We start from the raw sequence: 12,238 nt of genomic DNA, 5'->3' as shown, positions 1-12,238 counted from the left end.
CGAAAATCAATCTTTTCAGTGCAACATATGTAATAAAGCCTCCTTTTGCGGAGGACGCCAGGTTTACCAAACACGTGTTAATTCACACATCTAGTCATTGCAGTCTTCAGTCTGTCATCTCGTGCAGTTGCTTAATTTAAACTCCCCGCTTGGACGTTGGCACGTTTTGTGTTGTCGTCATTTCCAAACCTCTTTGTATCGCCAACATAAACTCCGACACAGACAAAAACCACTCCGTAAAACCTCTAATCACAGCTCCAAACCTTCTTTCTCTTCCTTTGGCTTTTAAATAATGATACATCTTTAAACTTCTTTACACGCAGATTTTTTTCAAATACAATCTAAGAAGGCACATGCGAACTCACACTATTGTGTAATCTTTGCCAATGTTTTGCTGAAAAACGTTCAACCCAAAAGGTCAAAAATGTAAAGACGAGTGCCCAGCATTTGACTAACGGTAGTCCAACGTGACTGGGAATGCCGAACCTCTCAACCCAATAAAAACAAAAGCACGTGCATAAGTTATGGCTGTGGCATCATCGATTGGTATCGCTTCCGGCCATCGGGTGATGCGGTCGACCAAGGTCAATATAACGCGCTGCTGTGGCGTAGTCTAAGGCCAAAACTACATAGAAAAACTTCGTATCGTCTGCTGTGATTTCCCTTTTTTTTGCAACCAGACGCGCGTGGCTGTATTGGCCAAAACGTGGACGCTTAAAAACGACAGGTATTCCGTGTCCATGATCTCCAAACAAGGTATTTGGAGTTTCGGGGTCACCAGTAAGCTGTTGATGCTATATTCAGCAAAGTTGTGCAGTATAGCAAGAGTGAGCAATTCAAAACACACGTTTATAATGTAGTAGCCAAGACACAAGAAAAAGGCAATACACGCTTCAAAGCGCAGGCGAACAGTGCGGTTGCCATCAGCCTATAAACAAGTGTGCAAAAAACAACTATTTGTTTAGAGATTAAAGTTTGTACTGTAACATCACCGTAATTACCCTGCACGACACATCACAACACCGTATACAGCGTTGGGTTATACCGTTAAACGATTTATATTCATACAATTTTAGTTGATTGTTTCCGTATTTTGTATTAAGTCAAAGCATCCATGCCCTCCGTGCCACCCGCAGTTGTTTGTTTTGATACTGCAACGAATTTATGCTCACCACATTAGTGCAATAATATTAAATTTCTGCGTCATCATGACATCGGCAATCGCAGGTTTTGCAATATGTTCATTGTATATGTGGGTTAAGCTAATCCTGTTTTCCTATGCAAATTGTTGAGAATGGTCAGCATATTATTTTTGGCTTTCTTATTCAAAATTGCAAATCATGTGCTGCCTTTATTGATATTTAAATTTCGCCAAACAAAGCATATTGTTCCGAAAATTATCGCACAGCAGTTCAAAGTCAGTAAAAGAGTTTTACCGTGAATTAATAAAAATACGCGCCTTGCTAATGACTGATCAATTACTTGTATAGCTTCGACTACAAATATGCAAAACAGAATGTGAATGCATTATCAATTCAAAGACTGAGTCTTGACAAAGAAGATCAACTTTCGCAAATATTTTTGTTACTTACATGCGTTTAATTTGACAGCATCGACAATGTTAAAATTACAGTAGTGATTTCCAAATTTACAACCGATAGTTTGCAAAATCGAACCAAGTTTTTATCGACATGTTCAATCACACAAATTTCCTCACGAACAAAGACTTATATACTCGACAAATATTCTCTAATTGTATCCATTTTGGCGAAAAAACTGAGCCCTTGCAACGACATCATTTGAGTAATCATTATGGGTTGTTCCTTTATCCAGTTTGTCCCAGGAGCGAACGTTGCGAATGCCATAGTTGTAAGCAGCAATTCCGCCTTGCAGTTGCTGATCAAGTCTCCAGGTGGGGAATTTTGCTTGGACTTGCAGAACAAAGTTGATCAGGATCTGTGTGCCTTGGAGTACGTGGGTCAGAGAATTCCAATCTCCTTTCAACTTGTGATATCGTTTGTCAATCTGTAACACAAAAGATTCTTGACGTTGACAAAAGATGTGTTACGACGCAGAAAACATGCACAGTACCTTCGTATAGAACAGCACACAAACATTATTAAATTGATTATTTGATGTGACGTATGCGTAAAACTGTAAAGTGCCAGATTTCGAGTGTAAGATCATTTAGACTATCAAGAATGTCTACAAATCAAACGAAAATAAGGGTTTTTAACTCTTACGATAAACTTTTCTGTGTTTAAAATTTCAAGCAGGGCGCCATGCACTTGCAACACAGGTTTGTTCGTACGACCTTTTCGGTGTTAATTTTGTATTTTTTTTATGTAAATTTGTATCTTCTAAGTATCCGATTCATACCATTTTTTTGTTCGCAAATGTCACATTACCTGCATCAAACCCCAGGCGTTTCCATGGTCACCCCAGCCGTTCACCAATGCCTTTCCGGCCCGACTTTCACGACTGATGATTCCTGCAACATGAAAACATTCCCAATGCAAATTTCAACACACATCGACCTAATGAATAATTTGTTTATAACCATTGCGAAAGGCGATTAAAATACCTGCTATGACAGCGGGGTCCATGTAACTGCTTGTGGCTGCCCTTAGTATGATTGACTTGTATCTATTCATTGCAGTAAGATCTGTTGAAGCCATTTCATACGAGGCCGGAACCCCTGCATTAAAAAAAAATACTACTGTAAAAGCAAAGTAATTGAAGGTATTAAAACATTTTGAGAAACCAAAAGCTAATATGCTGACCATTCTTAGGAAGACGTTTCGAACAATCCTGCTGGTATTGTATAATGGTATTAGCGTTGTCTTTCTTATTCAAAGTTATCAACTCCATGCTGTTCGCACCACAGTAAACACAAACTGCTAAAGTAATTAAAGCGAAACGAACAAACCGTCGTAAGTTAAGTTGTCACTTTTTGCTGTTTTCCAAGAAGCTCCGGTTGGAGAAAGGTTACCGATGTTGCCGTACTTTCCATGGAAGCCAACACCGTATTTTTGTACTTCCACCAACAACTTACTTTCGGTGCAGGAAAGTCCAACCAAGAGCATTAGCAAGAAAATGTTCATGGTTATAGAGCGGTAATCTATCAACTCAACTCCCGAGTCAGGTGTGAATTAATTTAACAGTCAAGCTTTCTAACGTAACAACTTCCTGGCCACACAGCTGGTGTGAGCAATGAGGAAGTTAGGCTGCACTGTGATTGCAAACCTCTTTGTCTGATGCAAAATTTTAATTAGTTGCAAATTATGTGGCAAAAGCCTTTTCCGATATTGAAATTTCACCAAACAAATTTTTCCAAAATATTATCACAACCTAGAAAATAAACCTAATCCACGTGGAAACATTCAACATAAGACTTATTCATGACTCGACAACCTGCTTGTTATAAGCAGTTCACAGTAAGCGAAACCGTAAAAACAAAAATGGTATCAATAAAAATACGTCTTGCTAATGACTGATCATAACACTTGTCTGAATTTGTTATTCTCAAATCTCACTTGTATTTTGAGACCTCGCTCCGAAATGTCAGGAAAAGGGGACTCAGCCAGCGCGTACGATGCCAATGAACGTATTTCAATGTAAATTAAATTTGCGCACCAGACAATGAAGTTATGCAATCTCAGTGCAACCAAACTCCCTCAAACCAACTTTATGACCAGGAAGAGAATGATCATAGTTGCACAGTGGAAAAATTTCAGTCAGATGAAAACAAATCTAACTGTCAAGCTTCTTAAGGACGTAAAAACTTCCTGGTCACTGTGCTGGTGTGAGTAATAAGGAAGTTAAGTTGCAGTGCAATTGCAAAATCTGTTTGTCTGGTGCCAAATTTTAATTAGTTGCAAATTATGCGCAAAGGCCTTTTTCGTTATTTAAATTTCACTAAGCAAAGTTTTCCAAAAAAGTTATCGCAACCGAGGAAATATCGTAAACCCAACAGCGAACAATCAACAAGATTTATTATATGACCAACAAACCTGCTGGTTAACAGTTTACGGTAAGTGAAAAAGTTTTACCGCGAAGTGTTTCAACAAAGTAACCTGCACTACATTATTTTTTCATACTGACCAATGCTATTCCAAGCTTAAAATTTGTTTTAAACTTTTTATAAATCAATGGCAGTTAGTTAACGCAAGGTTAGACTGCTTTATAGTCGTCATCTAAAGGAACCTTTAAATAACGCTATACTTATTTCCTGCCAACTTTCTAATTTAAACTTTTGTGGGCGTCAACAACGGTCACGTGACGTAGTTAAACGAAAGTGGTCCGACCTCAAAATGCTTATATTAAGCGTACGGGTAATATCAATACTGAATCGACAGCGTCGTCTTGCGTTTTATAAACCGATCAAACTAAACAACAGTTGTACAAAGGCAACATACCATTGAAATTCCGATTCAAACTCGTAATGCGGTTACGTATTTTGGGATGAGATTTCAACAATGTTGCACGGCGCATAAATGATCACTGGGCACCAGCAGTGATAACAAACACTTCATCCGATCATTTACATCATTACATGAATATAAATTGACTCAGTCTTCCAATTAATTTTATTTTTCAAATCGCATCACACGCTGAATTATATTTCACAATAGGACACCAACGCACCAAAGCATGAAGACTACAATATGATCCAAGCGGTTAAGACCAATCAATATTGCGAAAGTCATACCACAACATCCACCATACATCACTTACTGTGTAACCAATTTAACTGAGCAACTACGCATCACTGGAAACTAAAATATAGGCCTAGGTCGGAATTTAAAACCGACACCACTTCAAACACACGATCAACTATCAGTCTTTGTATCCCTATAAGTATAAGTACTGGGCTCTGGACACTACGTCGTTGGAATAATCGTTTTTACTTGTTCCCACGTCAAAGTTCTTCCACGAGCGGACGTTTCTGCTTCCGAAATTGTAGCAGGCAACACCGGCTTGAAGTTGACGATGCGAAGACCAGTCGGGAAATTTCTTTTCCATTTGCTTGTTACAATCGGCCAAAATTTTAGCAGCCTGGGAGATGTGTTCTTTGGAGTTCCATGCACCCTTTGTGGTGTGGTGTCGCTTGTCAATCTAAACCAAGTGGTTTGTAACTTTATTGTGCAAGTAATCTAACCCGTGATTCACAATCTCACTTAATAATTGCAAACCAAAGAAAATCGTACACAAGGGATAATAAAATTATCTGTGAAACACTGTTCGAGCTTGTTTTGTTGCGAGGGAAAAATTTTTCTGTTTTCTTTACTGGAGATGAATATAAACAATGATATGTTTTCTGCCCCTGAAACTCCAATGCTGGAAAAATATCATTGTTTGTATTTGTCCCTGATAATGTAATAAACCGTTGAATTGTTTCATTCAGATTTTCATTTTTTCGTTGTCAAAACCAAGTGATGGCATTTTAGGCATTTCAGTTGCAAGAAAAACTGGACTAACATCAGTACAGATTTTTAACAAATAAATAGCAGTAGCAGTTTGAAAGAACCCAAACCTAATTGTTTAAATCTTATAGACTTGCCTGCATCAGTCCAAATGCGTTACCTCTGTCACCCAACCCGTTCTTTAACATTCTTCCCCCTCGACTCTCCCGGCTCATAATACCTACAGCGATAAAGCTGAATTTTAAACCCCACACATATACCTAGATGAGTTAACAATACTCAAGCTTCATTATCAAGCGCAATACCTGCAACTAGCGCAGGGTCGACGTCGTTTTTTCTTGCAGCACTCAATATCGACGATTTGTATCCGTTTATATCTTCAAGGTCCGTAGATGCCATTTTTCTTGAAGCGCGAACTCCTGGATAATGGGATGTGAGTGACAACGGTTGTAGTGACGTTCATGGACTTACCGCTGTACGAAAGTCGATCGCCTCTTGCTGTTTGAAAGGACGCACCGGTGGGATGTAACTTATTAATGTCGCCAAACAAACGTGGACGGGGTGCCGTGTTCCTTTGACCACCGACTGAAAAACTAAAACCAACCCTTGGCCAGCACTTACGGTTCTTGTTCCAAAACAGGACATTCGGCAACAGTGTGTGCAAACGCCTAAGCAAACACGGTAAGCATGGATACCAAAAACATAAAAATGCAATTGTTACGTTATTTGATAATAACTTGCTTACTTTGACAGCAAAGAAACATAAAAAGAATAAAAAATTGCATCTTCATCGGACCGGTAAACATCTTTTCCGTAATCCGAAACAATAAATTCAGTCAAGGTCTAGCCTACCGAAGCCCATACCATGGTATCTCTGTAATCGAAACGGTTTCCAGAGGCACTTACCGCACTCTTCCAGTTTCGCATTGAACTAAGCATATACATAAAAGCTTTCAAAAACCCAAGTGGAATCACTTCATTGATAGTGCAAGTTATGTGGTTGTTTAACTATACACATTTAAAGGACTATTACAGGAACCATCAAATAGTATTTGAGGTGCTCAATGATAACCCCGAATGCTTCACGCAACAGTTCAAAAGCGAGATGTTGTTTTCGTCGTGTACCACCTTGTTGAGTGTTGCAAAGTAACAAAGGGGATGGACTATCGAAAATTTTGATATCGCTTACGATTTTTTCATTTGAACTATACCCGTAAATTACGGAAAGGTGCTCGCGTTCTACCTGGAATGCGGTCGCGTACTATCGGTGGTAAACGTACCACCGGTTGGGAAACATTGACTTACGCTATAAGAGAAAATTTGCCCTGTCACCAAGCGCCCACCAATCGATCTTTTATTTCCTAGCGCCCCCCAATCCCCTTTTTGGTCTCCAGCGCCCCCTGTACGATTGCAAACTCCCCCAGTGGGGCGTTGGCGCCCACTTCGAGAACCACTGCTTTACAGTATTATGTAAACCAACTTCGCAAACAACTTGCGGCAAAGCCTTAGGCATGCGTGTTGCCACGGAGTGCATGGAATGTAACGGCTGATGCTAAACCGGTTTAGAGTGAAACGTAATTTTTTGGGATTGTTCAGGCAAGCTCATTTGTTCGGCGTATATTTTTGCAACAACCTGGCGTGGCTCTGTAAAATATTCCTGGTGTTGCTAATTTTTAATTAAAAAGCTGTTCCACGACATTCGTCATTCACCAGCCAAGACTTGTTTTTGTGAAATTATCAATGAATCCTATTCTTGCTGCCAAGCATTGCAAAATCATTAATTCAGTTTAACAACAGAGACCGACTCGACTGAAAAACTACTTCAAAGAAAAGGTAGGCGTTCATCTAATTCATATCAAAACAAGTTTTGCTTACCTTAAACTATTTTCCTCATACTGCAAAGTGGTGCCTTATATGTAGCCTACATGCATATAGCACAAAACAGTTTTAAACTGTACAAACGTACATATTTGTTCTTGTTGTTGCAGCACAAAAGCATCAAAAGTTGCAATATTTTTCTCCATTAACACAACATACTGTTCCAAACGCAGAAAAATCATGTAAAAAAATTAAGAACAGTAAAAAACCTTCAGAATCATGATAAAGTCGATACTTTAAACCAGAAGAAAACTCAGTGATAGGTGAAATACCACTAAGTGGATATTTTTTTACATCAACAATAACTGCACTTTTATAAACATCCTTTTACAACACGACAAAATTACAAAAAAGTGAAATTACTCCGCAAAAGGCACAACAACACATAAAAATTACAGATTCACAATTTGAAAACAATCTTCCAAAGAAAATTGAAACTCAATTGATATCGATCACACAACACCTTGTACCACAGGCAGTGACACACAACTTTCTCATACACTGCAAACCCAATACTTGATTTTTACAATTTTGTCCAATATAGGTAATTAATCGTCATTAGTCCAACAAATAAACAAAGCTGTCAATAAGGAGTTAATCACACCAGGTGTAGAAGTAAACTCTTTGCCATGCTGGAAGATATTTGGAGAGGGGATCAAATATATATCTTGCCAGAGGAACATTTTTGGACAGGTAAGCAAAAAGTTGAAGAAGTTTGGGTCTAGACAAAGCAAAAGTGTATTGGTGACGATTCTGTTAGGGTAAGACTGCATTAACATTTTCGTGTTTTTTTCGAATTCAACTATAATTTTTCATTAACTCACATTTGCTGACAGTGACAGTGTATCATACAGAGATGCTCTGGACACACTTTTTTTACTCATGACTAGCTCTAATTGAACAATCATTTTTCTCAAAACTATAATTTATTCCTGGATAAAATAGTGGACATGTAACAAAGATGGTTTCTATTTGTATGTAACTGTTTTGTTATCACGGAGGAATATCCAACTATTTTTCCTATTCTTCAATTTCAACACAGTAAACTTGCACTTTCCGTACCAAGAATGTTTTTTTCCCTGTTCCTGATGGAGTGATCATTGTTTTCAAGAAAACATTTGGGCATCACACCCCATGAAGTTTATCTTATTTTACCTTATCTTAAGCTCCTATATAAACTTCAGGCATTTATCCCAAAATCTGCAGCACTGTTTGTCACCACACATGAAATTGTTTCATTCTCCTAGTAAATAACTCATTTCACTACGTCCCACACTGCACAAAATGCAATAGCTGATATTTTTGCAATTGACAATACCTGCATTTGTACTGAGTAAACAAGTCTACCTAACACTTCCTTATTGAAAGACTGGTTCCTTAATTTTGCCAGAATCTAGCCCTCCACTAGGCGTTGTTAATTACACCAATTTAAGCATAGCTTTCTTGTGGTTTGGTGCAAAAACTTGGAGTTGGACTATTCTAAACAGGAAAGCCAAAGCTATTATGCTGTTAATCATCCTTAGTAGACATTTCGAACAGTGCTGTGTTCATCATCAGTATATCTTAGAAATGAGATACAACATTTCTACAACTTTCTTGTGGTTGTATGCAATTTTGTATTTGCAGAAACTGAGATTGCTCTAAAATTGATTTTTTTGATTTGTTATCTACCATCTGAATTCAATCCAAAACTTTCTGTTTTAAAGTAATAACTACCTTTGTAGTGATATTGTGTATAATAATACAATAAAACTTAATTAGACATTAACTAAGGTCAATATTAACCTTTTAACAACCAATGCCATCAATTTTTCATACCCCACATGATGTATACCACAAAACACTTACCCAGTTGTTTTGTCAAACACTGGAGATCTGAGCAAGTAGAGCAGGAGGTTGGCATATCTTCTCTGTAACTCTTTTTCTTCCAAAGGATTCAACTTCTTGTTAGTCAACCTGTTTTCTTTGGTAAGCAATACATGCGAGGAGGCATCAGTTGCAAGGGCTGTTACCCATGGCAGGAAAGACTTGGTCCCAAAAGCAGCAGTTGCCAATACTATGATTTGTTATTAAGGAAATTACTTTTGTAAATACTATGATTTGTTATTAAGGATTTGTACATTGGTCAGTGTGTTTAATGCAGACTTATACTTGAGTGCAAAAAGCAAGTGTCATTAAAATAAATAACAACAAAGTATATAACGACCTTAAGTTGACCAGTCACATGTGCATTGTGATAAAGTTTAACCACCACAGCCATAATCATGAAGAAAACCAATTATAGATTTTACCAAAGTAACCTTGGATACATTTACCTTCACTAGCAAAATATAAACAACAAGAATGAATATAGTAAATTTTCACAAAGCAGTTGTTAAGGATACAGTGAATCATTGGTCGAACTGAGTAGAGAAGTTCACCAACAATCTGAGTTTTGTTGAGAGCTGTTGGTGGCAACTGTACATTAACTTTGTTGCCAGAATGTGAGTCATCACAACTATCCAGTGTTCTAAACTTGTGACCAGTTCTTGGACCAACGTAAAACACATTTGATTCTGCCAACAAATACATTTTTTAGCCATTTTTGGACAAAAAACACGTCAACATCAAACTATTTTTTCTAGTTTTTCTGAAAAGAACAATTAGTTACATTCTATACACTTACCTTGGCTTGATGATGAAGGCTCATTGTGTGACACTCTTGAAACAGCTGCTCCTTTCGATGTGAGTGACAAAGAGGATATTTTTACACCTCCCTCAAATATTAACAACAAAACACATCTCAGAATGACCTGAAAAAATTCGGTACTGATTGTTCATCCCACAACACAAAAGAGATAAAAGACAATTACTTTTACAAGACATATCACTGATATAACTGCCCATCTAGAACCAGGCCCACCAGTTCGAACTGCAGCTATTTCAAGAAAAGCCTGTAAATAAATCAATAATACATAAAAGCACATTTAAAAATGTATAACATAACTGAATTACAATATTAGTTTTTTGTCATCCTAAGCATTAAATTGTACTTTATTGCTAATTTTACAGTACATCATGTAAGGCCCCGTTTTTTTGACTGCTATAGTTTCTGGGGTATTTCTTACAACAGACTGGTTTTTGAAACAGTTTTAATAACGCGAGCTACTTCATCAAGTATAAGCAGAGCAACAAAAGCATGTGATTGCAAATAAACAATACAGGCTACTCCTTTTATTACAGTCAAACAAATAAAACTCTTGATGTACTGCAGTGGAATATATGCAGAACTGCCCAATTCAAAACATATTGAACATAGAGTTTGTAGGGGTTATGTACCTGAGAAAATTCAATCACTGTGAGGACCTGGTTTAACTTTTCAACAAAATTGCTGCCTTTCTCAACTGTAAAGAAATCCTTGGATTTTTGTATGTGTGAGTTGACATATGAAAACAGGTTACAAGCGGATGAAACTAAAAACAAAATACAGAATTTAGAAACACTCACAGATTCGTTTTTAGTTTTGATAATAAGGCAGTTAGTTTTCCGTTTTAAACCAATATGACCAATTTAACAGCATTATGGGCAATTATTTAAAAAAACTCGAAATAAGAAATAAAACTATTTTCTGCTTTATTAACATTTTGCAGTAAGTGTTTCATGCTACTCCATGACAAGGCAGGATTACCACAAAGGTCCTTAATTGGCAATTATGTAGCTATCACATCAACATTGTTTGGTTTGAATCTGCAGACATAGCAGCCATAGCCCAGCTTGGAAAGGATTTTTTTTTCGGCGATCATTAAATGCGCAGACGAACACAACATTTTTCCATGTGTTAATGCATTAGCTCATTAATATTGCGCGGATTATCATTAAATTTTCGCAAAAGTGTGTGAAGGATCTATCATTTTTTTCCAATCTGGGCTATATCCAAGTCATTTGCAGCCAACTTGGTTTTTGTTAAACTTTGTTTATTAATATTTAAAGTGCATACCATTCAATTGTCACAATAATTTTTCTCATGTAGTGTGGTAGGCTTAGGCTATACTAAAATATGCTATTTTTTTGGAAGTAATCAAACACCAACCAAGCTCTGTGACAAAAATGGAGTTGTCATAATTCTTTGAAAAGGCTTCATACAGGTATGCCGCAGCTTTAACAGTCCTCTCAACCTGAAAAAATGAACATTAAAGCTAACAAAAACAGCGCGCAAAATGTTGCAAACCTGTTCCACTGTGTCAGGATTTTGTCCCACATATTCAACGTAAGCAGCCTTGGCCCGGTTTAAATTTCCAACAATTTTTGTCGTAGTTGTTTTGAGCATTCTCTTAAGCATACCATTGTTAGAATCGCTATTAGTATCCATGTTTACCACAGAAAAGTGCAACACAGATCAATAACGAGTGGATATGTCATGGGCGCAATTTGGCCTAACTATCAACAAACTTTCGGCTCCACGGAATAATTTTATGTAACAATATTGTTTATTTTGTGGTTCAAGTTTTACAATTTTATAGGCGAATGTTTTAAGTTACTATGAATAATGCATAATGACAAATGTGAGTAAATTTTCATTGTAATACAACGGAATTTAACCACTGGTAATCCGTAATCACATTTGACGTCACAAACAGAATTGCTTTGTGCTGACTCGGAAGACACCGAAATGAACAAAGAAATTTTACGTAAAGAGCCCCTAATTTATATGCGTTTCCACATTCTGAACATAGCTTATCTGGGCATCAAACATTAAAAAATATTAATTTGTAAAATAGTTCGCTTACCAAAAAGGGAAACTACCGCGAAAAATTGACACGTGACTAGAGGAAGAAGTTATCACGTATGGAAGCGATGGAAGTAACGAAGAATGTGTTGTCAATTAATGCATCCAGGGAAAGAGATGCATGATACTGTACTGTATATCGCCAATTAAGCCTGTATAACGTGGGTAG

The 12,238-nt window shown here is 37.2% G+C and overlaps 3 protein-coding genes across 3 annotated transcripts; all 3 read right to left on the bottom strand.

Moving 5' to 3' along the window:
• Window positions 1-1,324: 1,324 nt before the first annotated feature.
• LOC145902596 (lysozyme g-like) lies at window positions 1,325-3,677 on the bottom strand. Its single transcript, XM_082990629.1, has 4 exons — window positions 2,930-3,677; window positions 2,585-2,698; window positions 2,409-2,491; window positions 1,325-2,025 (listed from the first exon to the last, which is right to left on the bottom strand). The coding sequence occupies exons 1-4, from the start codon at window positions 3,102-3,104 to the stop codon at window positions 1,750-1,752; spliced, it is 648 nt and encodes a 215-aa protein (XP_082846755.1). The 5' UTR covers window positions 3,105-3,677; the 3' UTR covers window positions 1,325-1,749.
• A 1,177-nt stretch (window positions 3,678-4,854) lies between these two features.
• LOC145903062 (lysozyme g-like) lies at window positions 4,855-6,406 on the bottom strand. The gene is made up of 5 exons (XM_082991150.1): window positions 6,402-6,406; window positions 5,898-6,094; window positions 5,732-5,845; window positions 5,564-5,646; window positions 4,855-5,118 (listed from the first exon to the last, which is right to left on the bottom strand). Exons 1-5 carry the CDS (start codon window positions 6,404-6,406, stop codon window positions 4,855-4,857), a joined length of 663 nt encoding a protein of 220 aa, XP_082847276.1.
• Window positions 6,407-7,380: 974 nt separating this feature from the next.
• Window positions 7,381-11,696, bottom strand: LOC145902646 (peroxisomal membrane protein PEX16-like). The gene is made up of 8 exons (XM_082990694.1): window positions 11,512-11,696; window positions 11,374-11,458; window positions 10,623-10,756; window positions 10,157-10,237; window positions 9,970-10,096; window positions 9,689-9,859; window positions 9,153-9,360; window positions 7,381-8,025 (listed from the first exon to the last, which is right to left on the bottom strand). Exons 1-8 carry the CDS (start codon window positions 11,650-11,652, stop codon window positions 7,899-7,901), a joined length of 1,074 nt encoding a protein of 357 aa, XP_082846820.1. The 5' UTR covers window positions 11,653-11,696; the 3' UTR covers window positions 7,381-7,898.
• Between the last annotated feature and the right edge of the window lie 542 nt (window positions 11,697-12,238).

Source organism: Ascidia mentula, chromosome 5 (assembly GCF_947561715.1).
Source record: "Ascidia mentula chromosome 5, kaAscMent1.1, whole genome shotgun sequence".
NCBI classification, from domain to species: domain Eukaryota; kingdom Metazoa; phylum Chordata; class Ascidiacea; order Phlebobranchia; family Ascidiidae; genus Ascidia; species Ascidia mentula.
Note: the sequence above shows the minus strand (reverse complement) of the source record. Positions and strands in the feature narration are given on the sequence as shown.

Excerpts from the sequence above, each read along its gene's own strand:
- LOC145902596 (XM_082990629.1), bottom strand. The coding sequence starts at position 3,104 with ATGAACATTTTCTTGCTAATGCTCTTGGTTGGACTTTCCTGCACCGAA. Across the intron at positions 2,699-2,929 it reads TGACAACTTAACTTACGACG|GGGTTCCGGCCTCGTATGAA; the intron begins GTTTGTTCGTTT and ends TTTTTAATGCAG. Across the intron at positions 2,026-2,408 it reads ACGCCTGGGGTTTGATGCAG|ATTGACAAACGATATCACAA; the intron begins GTAATGTGACAT and ends TTTGTGTTACAG.
- LOC145903062 (XM_082991150.1), bottom strand. Across the intron at positions 5,846-5,897 it reads CGATCGACTTTCGTACAGCG|GAGTTCGCGCTTCAAGAAAA; the intron begins GTAAGTCCATGA and ends CCCATTATCCAG. Across the intron at positions 5,647-5,731 it reads CGACCCTGCGCTAGTTGCAG|GTATTATGAGCCGGGAGAGT; the intron begins GTATTGCGCTTG and ends TTATCGCTGTAG.
- LOC145902646 (XM_082990694.1), bottom strand. The coding sequence starts at position 11,652 with ATGGATACTAATAGCGATTCTAACAATGGTATGCTTAAGAGAATGCTC. Across the intron at positions 10,097-10,156 it reads CAGTGATATGTCTTGTAAAA|GTCATTCTGAGATGTGTTTT; the intron begins GTAATTGTCTTT and ends GAATTTTTTCAG. Across the intron at positions 9,361-9,688 it reads AGTTCGACCAATGATTCACT|TATTGGCAACTGCTGCTTTT; the intron begins GTATCCTTAACA and ends AACAAATCATAG.